An 18,869-nucleotide genomic window follows, 5' to 3' on the forward strand; every position below is an offset into this window, starting at 1 on the left:
TAATATGTATAGCAAACATTATTGGGGCCAGAACTGTTCCTTGTGGAACACCGCTTATTACTTCATCCCATTTTGAGTGTTTGTCTCTCATCACTACTCTCATTTTTCTTTCTTGCAAAAAGTCTTCCATCCAATTAAACAGTTTGCCCTGTATTCCTCCTTCAGTTTCTAATTTCTTAAGCAACTTCTTATGTGGTACTTTGTCAAATGCTTTTTTTATGTCTAGAAATGCACAATCAGCCCATCCATCCCTTGTATTATATCTATTAGCCTTGAATAGAAACATATTAAATTGGTGATGCATGATCGTCCTTGTCTGAATCCAAATTGCCTTGGATTTAGCACATTGTTTTTTTTTTTTTCTAAATATTTTACCCATCTACTTTTGACAATTCTTTCACAAATTTTTGCTATTGTACTTGTTAGAGAGACTGGTCTATAGTTGGTAGGGTCTTCTTTATTTCCTCCTTTATATATAGGTACTATATTTGCTTTTTTCCAATCTTCTGGAACTTTTCCTTCTTTCAAGGAACTGTTTATTATGCTATGTATTTTGTCTGCCAGTTCATTCCTGCATTCTTTCAAAATCCAGTTTGCTATTTCATCTGGTCCATGCAATTTTCTGACATCAAGATTACTCAAGTGTTTCAATATTTCATTCTTTGTTACTTCTATTTCTTTCATAGGGGGGACTTTCTCTTTCCATTCGATCTCTTCAGGTTGTATGTTCTCCCATGTAAACACTGATTTAAAATGTTTGTTCATAATTTCCGCCATTTCAATTTCCTCTGTGTATTCAACTCCTCCTTGTCTCAATTTCTCCAAATCTTGTTTGTTTTTCAGTTTGTTGTTTACAAATCTGTAAAATAGTTTTGGTTGATCTTTACACTTTTCTATGACATCTTTTTCATATTTTCTCTTTTCCTCTCTGCACGTTTGTACATATTCATTTCTATAACAAGTATATATTTTCCATTTTCAGGCCTTTTGCATTTTTTCCATCTGGTCCAAGCTTTGTCTCTTTTGTCTTTTAACTCCCTACTACTTTTGTTGTACCAGCACTTTACATATTCTGTTTCTTGTTTTTGTCTTGGGACATACTTTTCCACTCATTTTTTATAAATTTTTGTCAAAATATTCCATTTCTCTTCCACTGTTGTTTCTTCTTTGTATATTTCTTCCCAGTTTTCTTTTTGAAAGAATTCTCTTATTTTATCAAAGTTTGTTTTTTCATACATCATTCTTCCTTTTCTATATTGTTCATTTCTTTTCATGTATTTTTCCTCATTTAGTTCCAGTTCAATCAATATGTGGTCATTTTTACTTATTGGTGTTTTATATTCAATCTTTTCCACTATTCTAGGTTCAGATGTAATTATTAGGTCTAGTCTCGATGGTTCTTCTTCATTTCTATACCTAGTGTTCTCCTGTATCCACTGTGTCATTGTATGGTCAGTAATCATCTCAAGTAGAGCATTTCCCCATGAGCCGTCTCCACCCTTTACTGTCATCTCTTCCCAGCAGATTTCTTTGCAATTAAAGTCGCCCATCATAACTATTCTTCCTCCATCTTCCATTATCTTATTTAATGTTATCTTTGTGTCCTCTAACATACTTTTATGTTCACTCTCTTTCCACGAGGCTGTTTTCGGAGGCACATAATTTATCACAAACTTTCTGCTCTTCTTATCTCTGTTTTCCACTTCGATCATAATCATCTCTACTGTATTCTTTCCATATGTCACACACCTCATGTTTATATCCTTCTTAGTCAGGAACATAACTCCACCCCCTTGCTTTGTCTCTCTGTTTCTAATCCAATAATTATATGCATCATGTCCTACACTGTTGGGTGGCAGTGGACCTTTTAATTTTGTTTCTACAATTCCCATTATATCCGGTTCTTTTTCCTTCAGATAATCATTCAGCTCATTCAATCCTGTTATTAATCCATCTATATTTGTGTAAGACACTCTTAGTTTTCTGCCACTTCCATTGTGTTCTCTGTTTCCCTTTTGTTTTTCTCTAGTATGTCGAATTTCCTTACTTTCATATTCACTATCCAATAGAATCTCTCTTTTTCTGACTCTGTTCTGGTCTCATTTTTTCCTTAGCTTCAAGTCTTTTCTTTTTTTCCTCCTCTCTTTCCTCTTTATTCATTTCCCTTTTTATCCATACCTTTTTATATTGTTCACTTGTTGCTAGTTTCCCTGTTTTTGATAAGATATTCTCTGCCGTCGTTTGTGACCTGAATTTAATCTTAATTGGTCTGGTCTTATCTGTACTATACTTTCCGAACCCAAACTTCTCTTCGATTTGTTTCATTATTTCTGGTTCATCTTTCTGAACTAATTCTAGTAAACTGCTTACTTTTTCATTTTCCTCTTTGATTCTTGTGGTTCTATCTGGGTTATGTTTCTCTTCCATTCCTAATATAATTATACATTTCTTTTTATCTGCTAAGTCTCTTACTATATTCTCCTTCTGTCTCATCACTTTAATAACTGAGTCTTCAGTTTGTTCTTTCATTTGTTGTTTGATTATGTCAGTAAATGCAACTTTACTGTTTTCTTGGATTTTTTTTCCAACCCTCTTTGTTGTCCTTACTATTCCTCTTTAATTCTTCATTCTCCTCTTTTACTTCTTTTAACTGTCTTTTTAGTTCTTCTATTTCCTTAGTTAAGTTTTTGTTTGCCTTCTCTAGTGCTTCCAATCTTTCAACCCTTTCCGCCATTTTTGACATTCTACCGAACCTACTCTCCCAATGTTCGGTCATTTGTTCAAGTTTTTCTTTGGGTCTTGCCAGTCGGGGGAGGTTGGTATCCCCCCCCCACCCTCATTGAATCTATGGAAATTATTATCCTCACCTTCTATTGTGCTACTCATATCTATGTTTCTAATCTTTACATTTTTGTTAGACCTTTCGTCATCACTAAATTGGTCCGGCCCTCTTTTGTTTACATGGCATCTGCCTGCCTGGACCAAGTCCTCTCCTCCCTCATTTCCTTCCATTTCCCTCAGTTATCCCTCCCCTTCTCCTTTTCCTCACTTTCCCACTACACCATGAGCAATCCCCCCCCCTGTAAATACAATAGGTACTTCCTTTGCGTTGAGATCCACGAGAATTTCACTTTTTCTTCAGGACGTCAATCTCCGCCGTCCATCCAACGGACGTGTGTGTGTGTGTATTCACCTCGGATCTGCTGCAGTCTCTGTCGAGACAGCCAGACACCACCCTACGGCAGTGAGCTCAGAGCTCATTATTTGCCAATCTCTGGGTAGGTCTGAGACCACTCACACACCACACACCGGGAATGCAAGGTCACAGCTCCTTGACTAACGTCCCGTACCTACTCACTGCTAGGTGAACAGGGGTTACACGTGAAAGGAGACAAACCCAACTTATCTCCGCCCGGCCGGGGAATCGAACCCCGGTTCTCTGGCTTGTGAGGCCAGTACTTTACCAATCCGCCACCGAGCCGTGTGTGTGTGTGTGTGTGTATTTACCTAGTTGTATATAGATAAATAGTTGTATTTTACGGGAAGGGGAGCTATGCTCGTGGGGTCCCGTCTTCATATCTCATTTTATCTAAACTATTTTTAAATTCATGTATTGTTTTTGCACACACTACTTTCTCTTCTAACTTGTTCCAACTGTCTATTACTCTGTGAGGAAAGCTGTTCTTTTTCAAATCTCTTCTATAACTGTCTTTTTTTATTTTCTTTCCGTGTCCTCTTGTATTTCTGTCATCCCATTTTATCAGATTCTCTCTATCAGTAATTTCTATGCCTTTCATGATTCTGTAAATAGCTATCAAATCTCCTCTCTCTCTTCTTTGCTCTAGTGTCTGTAGTTAAAGTTTTTCTAGTCTCTCTTCATATGTTTTGAGAGTGTTGGTGCCAGTTTTGTAATTGCTCTTTGTATTCTTTCAAGTTTTTTTTATAAATTTTTTTGTACTTGGTGACCATATCATTGCTGCATATTCCAATCTTAGTCTTATCAGGGTGATTAGGATTTTCCTCACCATTTCTTCATCCAGGTATGTAAATGCCACTTTGATTGTTCTTATTGTGTGTGTGTGTGTGTGCGTGTGTATGTGTGTGTGTATGTGTTTGCAAATGAATTACAAAACTGGCACATGAGCCAATAATATGCTGGTTACCAGTAAGGAAAAGTAACCAAAATACCCAAATGCATTTTCAGGGGAGATACAGAAGTGGCACAAAGTCATTTGTACCACTCCTGTATCTCTCCTGAAGCTGTGAATTACACAAAAACACATGGGACTTATGTATTTCTTTGTCCTCAGTGGTAATTAGCATATACATATATATTCATAGATATAGATCTATAATTCCAACAGTTTTCCCAGGAATTGAACCAAGCATAGCTGTTACTTGTGATTCACTGAATATATATATATATATATATATATGTATATATATATATAATATATATATATATATATATATATATATATATATATTATATATACTGTATACAGATAATAGAATTGAGGTATAATGTAAAAAGTCTACTTACATAACATGTGATGGAATCAGAAAGATATGTAGCATGATTAATGCTGATGAAGATTAATTATTTGAGCAGTACAATGAATCAGATGATGATGATGATGTAATTACTTCACAGTAAAGCAGAGCATTTACAGCTCTTTTGAAGGCACCCCTTCAGCAGGTGCTTCTTCAGGAGAACTATCTTTACTGAGTACAGCTTATTTACATCATGATAGGCAGTAGTTGTTCCCTAGACTGTCTAGCCAAGTAGTGCCATCTCCCTGAGGAACACTACAGCTGGAACACCACAAATCCTTTATAGAGTGTATTTTGTGTTGTTGGTGTTCATGATTGTGTACAGTGTAGTCTTCCATAATGTTTTGTCAAGTATGGGGTGAAGTGTTACATCCTAGACAATTGTTTGCAATGCTATCATCCAACATCTTGTGTTAAATTAGAAGCACTGGATGGTGTCAGCACTGCAGTCTGGCCTGGATATTAGAGGGTCCAGCAAAAATTCTGGTAATGCATTGCTGCATACTAGATTTTGTTGTTGAAAATGTGTCTGTATTGATTTACTATCCTTAGTATGGGTTCTTGATTGGGAATCTGTGTGAGCATGGACTTCTGCAATGTGGGCTTGTGTTTTGGGAGTCTGTGATGTTGCTGAGGGTTTTGCTGATGATGTAGAGGAGGGTTTTGTTGAAGATGCAATGGAATGCAGTGCTAAAGATGAGGTGGAGGGATTTGTTGATGATACAATATAATTTTACAAAACAGAGAACTTGTTCTGGACTGTAACAGCAGAAGCTGGATTCTCACAGGTGTGAGGGAGTGGGGGGGGGGGGCAATTGATGGTTAAGAAAGGTGGGAAGGTGCCCTAAATGTATTTGATGGAGTGGAGGGAAAACGAACATGTCTTTACCCCACCATCCATATGTCTAAAATGAAGTACTTCCTTGGCACTACCTAGACTAGCTAGTTGAAAAATATCTTGTTCAAGACAGTACTCTTTGCATTGTCAAGAATGTATTAAGTGAGCCTCTCTGCTATGGAAACAATGAACTTCTGATTCACAGTTAAGAGTAGGGTGTGAATCAAGGACAGAGCAGTGACCACATAGGGGACCATTTGTACATTTTTTCCTTCCATGGAGAAACTCATAACAATGGTAACTCTGTAAAAGACAGTTGATGAAAGCTTCTATTGGGAAAGAAAGAGGACCAATATTGGCTAACTCATAAAATATGAGCATGCTACCATTTTCTCTAGTTTCTGTCACTTTGTGAACATTGTCAGGGCACAATTGATATTTCTGAGAATTTGTGTAGGTCTTGGTTGTAGGTATGTGCTTCGCAGTAATTGAATGTTCAGTGTGGTTTGATGGATTCAAAAATTTCATTGGAAGGGCAAGGTAGATGGAGAGGTATGATGACTGGTATTAAGTCCTTACCTCAGATCATCTTTACCATATTTTTTTAGATTATTTGTAGGGAACACTCTAGTCTCTAGATAATTAGCAGCATGGATAAAGTTACCTCTGTTTTCCTTATAGTATGTCACAAACCAGTAAGATGTAGGGGTGTGGTCTTTGGTAGCATGTTCTTCAGCATCATGGAAAAGGTTGGAGCAGTAATAATTCTTGCTGTCAATTATATTGCTTGATCAAATGATCTCAGCAATTAGGCTGTCATCTTCAAGGTGGGAAATGCTCCAATGGGAAACTAATATAATATCCAATATTACATTGATTAATGTTAATAGGCAGCAACAACTTCTAAACTGAGATAATACTAATATCAAATAAAGGTTCCACAAAGGGTACATTCCTAAAAAATGTAAAGGCATAAGAGGGTCTGGGAGTTTTCCATCCAGTACCCTAAGGTTTGGGTCTTTTAATGTGCATGGTTGTGGTACAGATGAGAGTAAAAGGGAAGAGATAGGCAGCATGTTTGTGAGAAGAAAGATGAATGTATTGGTATTGAGTGAAATTAAGTTAAGTGTGTGAAGTGAAAGGAGTTTTTTTTTTCAAGGTTAATGTGGATGAAGGTGAAACTGGGAAGGGAGATGTGGGTTTTTGTAAGTACATATGGGCTTGGTAGTGAGAAGAATGTAGAGGAAAGGGAGGCTTTTTGTATAAATTTAAATGAGTGTATTGAGGGTTTAGGGAGAAATGTCAATGTAGTGGTATTGGCAGACCTTAATGCTAGGGTAAGAAATGAACCAATAGACGGACCGGTTAGAAAGTGTGGAGTTCCAGGAAAAAATTGTAGTGGAGAGTTGATGGTGGAGATGTGTCTAGAGAGTTGATGATAGCAAATACAGTGTTTAGGAAGAAAGTCAAGCATAAGTACACATGGGAGAGGGTGGTGGATAGAAGGGTGGTAGATAGAGCATTAATGGACTATACTGTTTAGTGGTAACCAGGAGAATAGTAGGAAGAGTGAAGGATATACATGTTCTAAGTGGAAAGAGTGGGGGAATATCAGATCATTTTTTGGTGAAAGGTAAGTTGAGAGTAAAGGATAGATGAAGAGGAAAAGGACAGAAGGTAGGGAAGTGCTTAAAGTGAACTGCTTAAATGAGAAAGAAAAGGAGAAGGAGTACAAGAAGAAGCTGGGAAGGAGTGAAGGATAGAGTAGAACTAGGAGTGGAGGAGGAATGGGGATGGTTCAAGGAGGGATTCACAAAGTATGCAAAGATGGTGTGTGGAACAAAGGAGACGGGACTCCGGCGCTTGGCCTTCGAGCCAAAAATTCCATAAATCAATCAATCAATCAAAGAAGATGGGAGGAAATAGAAGAAAAGGTAGTGATTGGTGGGATGAGAAAGCAAAGAAGGTTGTAGAAGAGAAGAAGCAAGCATTCATAGATTGGTTACAAAACAGGATGAGAGAATCATATGAAAGGTACAAAGAAAAGAGAAGTAAAGCATAAAGGACGGAAGAGGAGAACAGATGTGAAATGGGGTAAGAGTATGACAGAAAGTTTTGAAAGTAATAAAAAGATGTTTTGGAAAGAAATTTAAAAAAGAGAAGGCAAATCAATTAGAGAAGAAAAGTTAAAAGGTGCAGATGGAGATATGATAAGTGAAGAGATGGTAGTAAGAGGAAGATGGGCAAAGTATTTTAGGAAGTTGCTAAATGTGAAGGAGGATAGGGAGGGAAAGGTAGTTGCAGTGGGAAGCACTAAAAATGACAGTGATGAGTGAGGAAAATAGAGGAGAAATAAGGAAAGATGAAGTGAAGGCAGTTATTACGATGAAGAGAGCATGTAATGCATCAGGGTTGGATGGGTGTCATGAAGAATGTCTAAAAAAGGAGGTACAGTGATGGTGAATTAGTTGGTGAGTCTATTACTGTTTGTTTAAGAGAGGGTAGAGTGCCAGAGGACTAGAGGAGTGCCTGTACAATTCCACTTTACAAGGGAAAAGGGGACAAGTGTGAGTGTAGTATTTTAGAGGGATCAGTTAAGTGTAGTTGAGAAGGCTTATGGGAGGATGTAAGAGGCTGATAGATTGAGGTAGACAGGTAGATAGAGGGGTAGGTGGCGAGAATTTCGTTTTTATGAACTTGTTTTCAAAACATCAAGCTGCGAAGGAGTTCCATAATCTTGCTCCTTGTCTAAAGTTTATAAGCAACCACTAGGGACCAGATTTTAATGCTGATGTGACAATATGTAAACTAAGCCATTCCTGCATTGATATTGAGATTGCTTGTGTAAGCAGTATTGCTTAAGACATTGTAACAGTCTGATTGGAGAAGGGGGAGGAGAAAAAAAGATATTGGTACATGGGAGTAAAGTCACGCCTTTGGGGGAGGCATTTATTTGTAACAGTAAAGATCATTGGATGAATAAAGTTGTGACGTCGGCTCAGAGGTGGCTTAGTGAGTGGATTGAGGATCACAGAAGGGAGCCCCTTGGTGTAAACTGACAAGCTAAATGTAATATTATTCGGGAAGAAAAAAGAAAATTTTACCTCAGATAGAGTAGGCAGTGAGAATTACTTGATACAGAATGATATTATGAAAGACATTCTTAGTTAAGAAAAGTGATAGAAAGAAATTTAAAAGTAATAAAGAAATACAAAACCATAGCAGGGAACAGTAGTTAGAGTAGTAAACAGTAACAACAACAGAGGTAACAGGGGAAGCAGGGGTGAAAGAGGGTCTTGATTGAGAGGATTAGGAGAGGAACAGAGGGAGAAATTGGTGATGAACAGTGTGGGTTTAGGGCAGGTAGGAGTTGTGTGGATCAGATTTTTGTGGTAGGACAGATATGTGAAAAGTTTTAAGAAAAGGTAAGGATACTTTTTGGGGCTTTATGGATTTGGAAAAGGTTTATTACAGGGTAGACAGAAAGGCACTGCAGGGAATGCATGCTAGGAGGAGATTGTATAGAGGAATGATTGAGCCAACAGCACTGTATGTAGCAGAAACATGGAACATAATAGAGGAGTGGTTTGAATGTGTTTTTAAGAGCAGTTAAGTGTTTTTACAAGAGTAGTAGAGCTTGTGTTAAAATCAGAAATGGAGAGAGTGAGTAGTTTGAGGTAAAGGTGGGACTTCACCAGGTATGTGTTATGTTGCCTTGGCTGTTCAATCTAAACATGAATGGGCTGGTGTTAGAGGTAAATGCAAGGTTATTGGTTTGGGGATTGGAGATGGTTAAAGAAAATGGAGAAAAGTGGGGGATGAGCCAGTTGTTGTTTGCTGACTCTGCTGCACTTGTAGCAGGATCAGAGGATGGATTGAGGAAGTTAGTGACCGAGTTTTGGAAGGATTGCAAAAGAAATAAGTTGAAGATGAATGTGGGTAAAAGTAAGGTGATGAGATGTATAAGGGGAGAAAGTGGCAGCAGACTGGAAGTGAGTACTAAGGGAGAGAGACTGGAAGAAGTGGATAGTTTTAGATACTTGGGTGCGAATGTGGCAGGAAAGGCAGGAGTGGAGGTGGAGGTAGAATGTAGATTGAGAGAAGCAATTAAATGTCTTGGATGATTAAAAAGTGTAATGAGAAATAGACTTTTGGGAATGCACTGTATGTAGCAGAAACATGGAACATAATAGAGGAGTGGTTTGAATGTGTTTGAGATGAGGTGCCTGAGAAGTATGATAGGGTTAACAAGGCTAGATAGAGTGAGAAACAAAAAGGTGAGGAGGAGAATGGGTGTGGAAAGGGAGTTGGGAGATTGGGTTGATGTATTGGGATGGTTTGGACACATGGAAAGAATGAGAGAAGAAAGATTAGTAAAAGAAGTGTGGAAGGCAGAGGTAGAAGGAGTGAACATGAAAGGGTGATCAAGGATGAGTTGGATGGATGGGGTAAATGGGGCATTGGGTTTCACCTGCATCCGTCACCTCCATAACTATGGGTTTACTTCTGTTTACTGTTCCCTTCTATGGTTTTGTATTTCTTTCACTTTCAACTTTCTTTTCATCACTGTCTTAAGTATGTTTTTCACCATATCTTTCTGTAGGAAGTAATATTTCTTTATGGGGTGAATTAAACGGAGGTAAAATTGTTCTCTTCTTCCCAAATAATATTACACTTGGCTTGTCAATTTACACCAAGGGACTCCCTGCTGGGATCCTCAATATATTTCCTACACCATCTCTGCACTGACGTTGCGACTTTCTTAGTCCAGTGATCTTTACTGTTACAACTAAGTGGCTCCCCCTAAGGGTGTGACTTTACTCCCATGAACCAATAAATTTTTCTCCATCCTTTCTCCAATCAGATAGACTGTTACAAACTTCTTAATCAATACTGCTTACTCAATCACAATATTGATGCATAAATGGCTTAGTTTACATATTGTTACATGAGCATTTAATGAAGCAGCCTTGCTGTGGATGTGCTGTGTTTTGCAACACTACTTCTGACCCAGGGCAATGGGCAAGATGCAGAGATGACCTGTCATCCAGGAGGAGCCAAGATAAGAGGGAAGGAGGGTGGTGGATGGGAGTTGAGTATGTGGGGATGGAATGGGTGGGAGTGGAATCAAAGGATTACAAAGGTGGAGCATACCGACAGGAGACCTTTTGATCCATATCTAGGTCGGATGCGAAAAAAAAATCATATTGATAATAAAATAATAAATAAAAACTATAATAATGTTGTTTTCACTTCTGTTTTTAGGATATATGCCCCGTGGGGCTACAGGGAGAAGGATGCCTAGTCCCACTCCCCGTCCCTTTCTTCTCGCCTCTTACGATCCAAGTGGGATACTTGGTGGCAGTATTCTTTTCCCCCACCACAGGGAAATCCCCCATCACAGAAAGAGAATACTCAGAGAAATGGTACAGGACAGCAACAAGGGGTTGGGGGACAGCATAACGGAGGGACAGTCGTAGTATAACAGTGTCATAATTTCTCTATGAACAGAGTTTTCTTCTATCATAGACAAAATGATGTGTGGCTCTGGTCCATAGGGGAGCCCCATATAGACCCTAAAGTATCGACTGCATGCTACTTTGCCACAATAACAAGCAGCCAATACCCCAGACGGTGGGCAAGGTGCAGGGATGACCCGTCATCCAGGAGGTGCTCAGATGAGAGGGAGGGTGGGAGGGGTGTGGAGTGTATTTAGGGATGAAATGGGTGGGAGTGTTTTTATGCCTTTCCCTTTTTGGCTACCTCCCTTGAAAGGGGGAAAAAGCCTTAGTATATGTATGTATGTATGTATGTATAATAATGTAGATAACAAATAGAATACATAAATAAATGCATAGGTATATTTAAATAATAAACAAACAGGTAAATAGTAAATAATAATAGATTGACATATAACTAATAATAAATGAAAATCAGACTGACAAAAGATAACAAAACAAAAACAAATAATATAAGATATATTATAATCATTACAGCATCTTAGGTATTTATCTAAATGATTCTTAAAGCTTCAAACTGAACTACATTGCACTACCTGTGCAGGAAGTTTATTCCATTCATTAACTACACGGTTGGCAAAGTTGTTTCTACCCACCTCCAAATTTAATCTATTTCCTGACAGTTTGAGACCATTGTTTCTTGTCTGATTCTCATTCAATGTGAAAATTTTGTCACTTTTGATGTTGTCAATTCCCTTTAAAATCTTAAAGACCTGTATCAAGTCACCTCTGAGTCTACGCTTTTTTAGGGAAAACAGATTCATATGTTTCAGTCGATTTTCGTATGATTTATTTTTGATATTTGGAATCAGTTTTGTGGCTCGCCGTTGTACTTTTTCCAGTCTGTCAATGTCTTTAATGAGATTCGGTGACCATACGGAAACAGCGTATTCCAAATGTGGACGAACTAACAATTTATATAGCTTGTTGATGAGTGATGGACTTTTGAAATCAAAAGATCGCACAATCAGTCCCAGAATCTTATTTGCTTTCTCAGAGGCTGAAATACACTGCTTGGATGATTTGAGGTCGTTACTGATAATTACTCCGAGATCTTTTTCACTATCCACTTTTGTTAATGAATTTCCAAATAACTTGTAATCGTACTCACTGTTATTTTTACCTATGTGCATTACCTTGCATTTACTTGTGTTAAATTTCATTAACCACTTTTCAGACCATTGCTATAATTTATCTAAATCTTCTTGAATATCTAATTGGTTTGAGTGATCATTTGCCACTCCGCACAGTTTTGTATCATCAGCAAATTTGGAAAAAGTAGATTTTAGTCCATGGTCTATATCATTTATATATACTATGAATAGAAGTGGCCCAAGAACGGAACCCTGAGGAACTCCACTTGTAACATTTTTTCATCTAGAAGTCTTTCCATTTAAAACAACTCTCTGTTTTCAATCATTCAACCAATTACTAGTCCAATAGGCTACCACTTATTCCGTGTAAAGCTAATTTAGTAATTAGTCTTTTGTGTGGGACGGTATCAAAAGCTTTTGCAAAGTCTAGATATATTAAATCTATATTGTTTCTTTTGTCATAATTCGAGATAACTGTGTTGTAGAATTCGAGTAAGTTAGTCACGCAAGAACGTTTCCGTCTGAAACCATGCTGGCTATCATTTATCAAATGGTTACTTTCTAAATGATGTTCGATAGCATTCTCTGATGATAGTTTCCATTATTTTTCCTATGATTGAAGTCAAACTTATAGGCCTATAGTTATTTGTTTTTTTTTTGTCACCTTTTTTTAATATGGGAGTAATGTTAGCTAGCTTTCATTCTCTTGGGACATCTCTGGATATGATGGATTTCTTGAAAATAATTTCTAATGGAACAACAATCTCATTTTTCATTTCCTTTAAGATTCTTGGATGCCAACCGTCAGGCACTGGTGTTTTATTAACTTAGAGTTTGTCTATACACCTTTTAATTTTTTCTTTTGTTACATTTACCGTAGTGAGTAAGTTTACCCTAGACTTTTCACAGGTTTCAGTTTGGAATTCACTTTGAGGTGTTTCGTTTACGAATACCGAGCTAAAATAATTGTTTAAGATATTACACATTCCTTCATTTGAATATTCAAGTTGACCGTCAGCAGATGATAGTGGACCAATGTGATTCCTAACAACCTTTTTATCTCTAATGTAACTATAGAATTCTTTGGGATTCTCTTTGGATTTATCAGCGATGTTCATTTCGTATTGTCGTTTTCTATTTCTTATTGTCTTTTTCAAATCTCTCTGTATTGATACATAACTTTCATAGTCATTAGATGCACCCGAGCACTTATATTTCTTATAAGCCTGTCTCTTTTTAACAATACCTTTTTCAGTTTCTTTGTCGAGCCACTTTGGGCGAGCCTGATTTGGGGGACGTCTGTCCTTAAAAGGAATGTAAGTTTGAATCATCTTAGTGAGCGTATTTTGAAATATTTCCCACATCTGATCTACAGGTCTTTCGTTTAATTTTGCCTCCCAATCTGTAAGCTGAAGCTCCTGACGTAGTCCTATGAACTGAGCTTTACTGAAATCGGGTATTTTAGAAACACAAGTATCTATTCTAAAATTGTTTAGGAGTTTGAATCTAACTAAGTTGTCATCGCTATTTGCAACAGATTCACCGACTTCTACATCAGTTACCATGCTTTCGCGGCTAGTGATCAAAAGATCGAGTAAGTTTCCATATCTTGTGGGCTCTTTTACATGCTGAATTAAGTAATTGTCACTAAGAAAATCAATCAAGCAACTACCTATATGGCCATGTTCAAGGGTCATCCAATCAATGTCAGTAAAATTGAAATCACCCATTATCAATAAATCCCGGTTGCAGAAACTAGACAGTTCTTGAAATAACAGTTTGTCGTCTGCTAATGATAATGTCTTTGGCCTATATATTACACCTATATTCATTTTTTGTCCAATTGTTTGGGTTAACTCAACCCACAAACTATCATATCCATCCTGTTTCACTTTCTCTAAAACACAAGCATGAACATTGTTTTTAACATACAATAGAACACCCCCACCTTTCTTGTGGTTTCTATGCCTTTGCTCTTTTGGCTATCTTCCTTGTAAAGGGGAAAAAACCTTAGATATGTATTATCACACAAGTGTCACAACTGTTAGGAAGTCACAGGCTTCCTGGAAGATGACCGGGTTTATTTATATAATGCCTCTGTGCTTAAATGACATAGGTTGAAAATATTAAAGCACTAATTCTCACATTATACATTGTCTTTTTGCTATTTCCACATTTACTGGGCTTGCACATTTGATAGCAGTTCCTTCCTGATTACATCATGATTGTTGAAATTGTTTTAGTTGGTATAACTTTTTTTTTTTCAATTACACAAATTGTGACAAGAAAAATATGGAAATTTCCTCTATTTCATTTATTACATTATTCAGAAATAACACAGGTACACCACCTACCATTGTATCAGAAAGGATGTGAATTACATCACTTATTTGGGTCAAATGAGATGAACTTCCTAGAGTTTGTCATATTTAGATTCTGGTCATATGTGCCCAAATGTGGAATGTTGTGGAATTATGTTAAAATATGACTGCTGCGGCCATCTGGCATGTTCCCCACTTCCAAATCTCATGACATGATGAAAAAGTCAGAGCAGAACTTTAATCATTCTGGTTGTGGTGAGGTGAGTATACATGTCTATTGGATGGTTTTCAGCATATTTCTACTGTGAAAGTAGAATACAATATATAATAGCACCATAGCTGTTGTTATTTCTCTTTTATGTTACATTATGGTAAGTACAAAGGGTCTGTTTAGTTATAAAAGGACTTGAATATTAATGGTTTGTGTACACAATATTCACAATCCTATTACAGTATATTACACAGTTTCAAAGAGTTAGATGTCAATCTTATGATTACATATTTTCCAGGAAGAGGGTAACTATCACCATTCCTTTGGAAGAGCTATCCATAGAAGCCACATGTGTCACATGATGAAGAGTATCCGGTGTGACATCTATGGCACAGCTATGTCATGATTCATCTAAGACATCACATGATGAGAGACAGAGGAGAGAAGCCTTTCCAGCGTGACCTGTGTGATTCTGCTTTTGCATAAAACAGTGATCTTAAAAAGCATATGAGAACCTGCGCAGGAGAGAAGCCTTTCCAGTGTGACCTGTGTGATTCTGCTTTCTCACATAAGTGTAATCTTACAAAGCATATGAGGACCCACACAAGAGAGGAGCCTTTCCAATGTGACCCGTGCAGTTCTGCTTTCTTGCGAAAGGTTTCTCTCACAGACCATATGAGGACTCACACAGAAGAAATGCCTTTCCAATGTGACCTGTGCAATGCAGCTTTCTCAAGAAAGGATTCTCTCACAAAGCATATGAGGACCCACACAGGAGAGAAACCTTTCCAGTGTGAACTGTGCAATTCTGCTTTCTCAGAAAAGGGTAATTTCACAACACATATGAGGACCCACACAGGAGAGAAGCCTTTCCATTGTGATTTGTGCAATTCTGCATTTTCGGTAAAGGGTAATCTCACAACACATATGAGGACCCACACAGGAGAGAAGCCTTTCCAGTGTGAACTGTGCAATTCTGCTTTCTCAGAAAAGGGTAATTTCACAATACATATGAGAACCCACACAGGAGAGAAGCCTTTCCAGTGTGATCTGTGCAATTCTACATTCTCGGTAAAGGGTAATCTCACAAAGCATATGAGGACCCACACAGGAGAAAAGCCTTTCCAGTGTGAACTGTGCATTTCTGCTTTCTCACACAAGGGTTGTTTCACAAAACATATGAGGACCCACACAGGAGAGAAACCTTTCCAATGTGACCTGTGTGATTCTGCTTTTTCACAAAAGGGTAATCTCACAGACCATATGAGGACCCACACAGGAGAGAAGCCTTTCCATTGTGACCTGTGCATTGCAGCTTTCTCAAGAAAGGGTTCTCTCACAAAGCATATGAGGACCCACACAGGAGAGAAGCCTTTCCAGTGTGATCTGTGCAATTCTGCTTTTTTGCAAAAGAGTTCTCTCACAAGCCATATCAGGACCCACACAGGAGAGAAGCCTTTCCAGTGTGACTTGTGCAATTCTGCTTTCTCACAAAAGAGTAATCTCACACGGCATATGAGGAGCCACACAAAAGAGAAGTGTTTCCAATGTGACCTGTGTAATTCTGCTTTCTCAGAAAAGGGAGATCTCATAAAGCATATGAGGGCCCACACAGGAGAGAAGCCTTTCCAATGTGACCTCTGTAATGCAGCTTTCTCAAGAAAGGATTATCTCACAAAGCATATGGGGAACCACACAGGAGAGGTTTTCTAGTGTGACCTGTATTACTCTGCTTTTTTACAAAAGAGTTATCCCACACAGCATATGAAGACTCCCACAGGAGAGAAGCCTTTCCAGTGTGATCTCTTTGACTCTGGTTTTTCACATGAGATTCTCTCACAAGGCATATGAGGATGGACATTGGATAGAAACCATTCCTGTATGACCTGTATGATGAAAAGATCACAGTTTTTTGATGGCTTGGATTAAGCCAGCAGAAAGGCAGTTATGCAAGCAATGCCTACACACTTAGAATCCTGTGTGGCTTTCCTTTTGTTTTACCTGTAAGGTCATTCAAGAGTGAACAAAATTCATTCTTATAGTTCAATATACAAGGAATTTGTCCTCTATGTACAAAAAAAAAAATATTAATTGTTCTCCTGGTAAAGACCCATAAAGTATGAGTATTTACCTGAATTAGTTTGCAGTCTGCGCACATGAATGACTAGTTGTTGATGATAGTATTCACCTCATCTATTTAATCAACTGAGGTTTTGGATCTCTTTATTTTTTGTTATATCATGTTTGGAAATAACTTGGAAGTTAAACCACTAAAATGCACATACTTAGCATTTTATAGTCTTGATTTTATTTAAGAAGCATAATCTTGAGAGTGCCTGATAGCAGACAAACTTTTCAATGTCATAGTTACATTTTCCACCGTTGGGACAACTGATGACATTAGGGTTGTTGTTTACATTCTTGGACATGGTCAGTAAGTAACACGATGGAGATTTCACATTGAGTGAAGAAGATTTATTGGATTTGGATGCCCTCTCATGTTCCAGTGTGGGTACGGTACAAGGATACATGTATGAAACAATTCGGATATCCAAATCACTCAGCTGATAAAAAACAAGTTGAGAGCGAGGAAACTTCAGAGGATGAATGCCCAGAACAAGCAGGAAATAAGGACTGGTGAGTTCGTCGCAATGCATTACTGCATGCATGCTTTACATACATAAATGTACACCACACACCACACCAGACCAGACACATGATTTCATTGGTTTGTCATCAGACGTGTAGTTGAAGGTTTGAAGGCATAGAATGGTAGGACTAATACCTAGCAGACATTGATAGGCCTGGCCCTATCTGCCAGGCCCCAGCATGCCCAGCAGGGCTGGTTTTAATTTTATTTTCTTGGAAAATAGCCACACAACCACCAAGATGACCACATCCACAGTGCATGGATAGTTCATCTGTTCATGCAAGGAGGTTAGCATTCATGCCATAGACCTATGAGCAAGCAGAAGAATTTTTTATCAAAATTTTTAACATTTGCTGAGCTTGTTACTTTATTCCAGGTAGCCTGTAGCTTGCAGAAATAGCTAACCCCCCCTGGACTCCCCATTTCCCATTGCATGGCCTTGCTGAAATTTATGAATTTGACTATTTCAGGTGTAGCTGTGGACATTGTGTCACAGTGAAAGGGCAGAGAGAGCTTGTGTTGCTCTGATTCCAGTGCATCACCCAGCACCCAGGATTTTCATTGTCTACCTGAATCCATATGCTCTTGAATTGACAATGTATAGAATCAATGACAATGGGCTGATTGGAAATGACCAACCTCTGCACAAGTTAGTAGGCCCACACATGTGCATGTAGCATTACAGTATTTCAGTTACATATAAGTCCAGGCCTTTTAATTTGAATAATATTGCTAAAAATTTTGTAGCAGTTGTGTTTTGAAGTAAACTTTACTAATTTTATACAAAATTGTATCTATTCTTAAAATATGTCTGTAAAATAATATATATACACATACTATATATATATATATATATATATATATATATATATATATGATAGACTATGTAGAAATGCATATTTTTATGTATTTGCAGCAAAATGAATGATCATATATTGGTGCTTTTATTTCTTTCAGGCTGTACAGGTATCTTGCCAATCGTAATTTAGTGGAGTGGTGTTGGCAAGGACTGAGCAAATGAAATTACCTGCCCCTTCCAGTGTGTGCCAGATCAAATTAAGAAAAAATGGCCTGCACCAGATGGACTTTACACAGGATTTAAATACCCTTCAGCAATGATTTTGGTTCAGATTCTTGGAATTATATTTGGAGTACTATGTGTCCTTGGTATATGAAAAAATTTAGTGTGTTGAAGATTAAACCTGGACCTTTTTTTCTGGATGATGTCAGACTTCTCTTGATTTTCATACTTGGAACAGACTGGTTCAGGAACTCTCATAGGAGACTGAAATTTGGCATCTCTTGCAAGTTTGTATGATGGATATTCAGAATGCAACCTCAGTAGTCCACTGAGTAAAATTTGTACATATTCTGTAAATAAAAAATGGAGATTTATGTTTTGTACATTTTATTTAGTTTTGTCATATCAGAATAGTACCAAATTTTTAGGTGAGTATTTTGAGTTTATCACATAGCTCCAGTAGGAATTCCTATGCAGTTTCACAGTTTGGATGTGATATGTAGCACAATAATGCTTCATGCACTCACCATATGTTAGATCAACCTTCTCCTTTGCCACTCCAACACCTGTTTTGGCTTTGAGAGCGGAGGAGATATACATCCTGAAAATATGTTTCTGATGTCCTAGCCATTTACATAATGCGCAGTATTGATGTCATCAG

The 18,869-nt window shown here is 37.7% G+C and overlaps 1 protein-coding gene across 2 annotated transcripts in view; it reads left to right on the forward strand.

Annotated features, from left to right (window-relative positions):
- Positions 1 to 18,576, forward strand: part of LOC143030543 (uncharacterized) — a 29,461-nt gene extending 10,885 nt beyond the window's left edge. Inside the window, exons 2-4 of one of the 2 annotated variants that reach the window (XM_076193689.1) lie at positions 14,836 to 17,174; positions 17,658 to 17,836; positions 18,145 to 18,576. In XM_076193689.1, coding sequence (XP_076049804.1) covers positions 15,045 to 16,250 — 1,206 coding nt within the window. In that variant the 5' untranslated portion in view covers positions 14,836 to 15,044 and the 3' untranslated portion in view covers positions 16,251 to 17,174; positions 17,658 to 17,836; positions 18,145 to 18,576. The remainder of the gene's footprint in view (positions 1 to 14,835; positions 17,175 to 17,657; positions 17,837 to 18,144) is intronic. The other variant, XR_012966910.1, reaches the window with a different exon arrangement.
- Positions 18,577 to 18,869: the final 293 nt, after the last annotated feature.

The sequence above is a fragment of the Oratosquilla oratoria genome, chromosome 12 (genome assembly GCF_046742065.1).
Source record: "Oratosquilla oratoria isolate Oo_2021 chromosome 12, ASM4674206v1, whole genome shotgun sequence".
In the NCBI taxonomy this organism is placed as follows: domain Eukaryota; kingdom Metazoa; phylum Arthropoda; class Malacostraca; order Stomatopoda; family Squillidae; genus Oratosquilla; species Oratosquilla oratoria.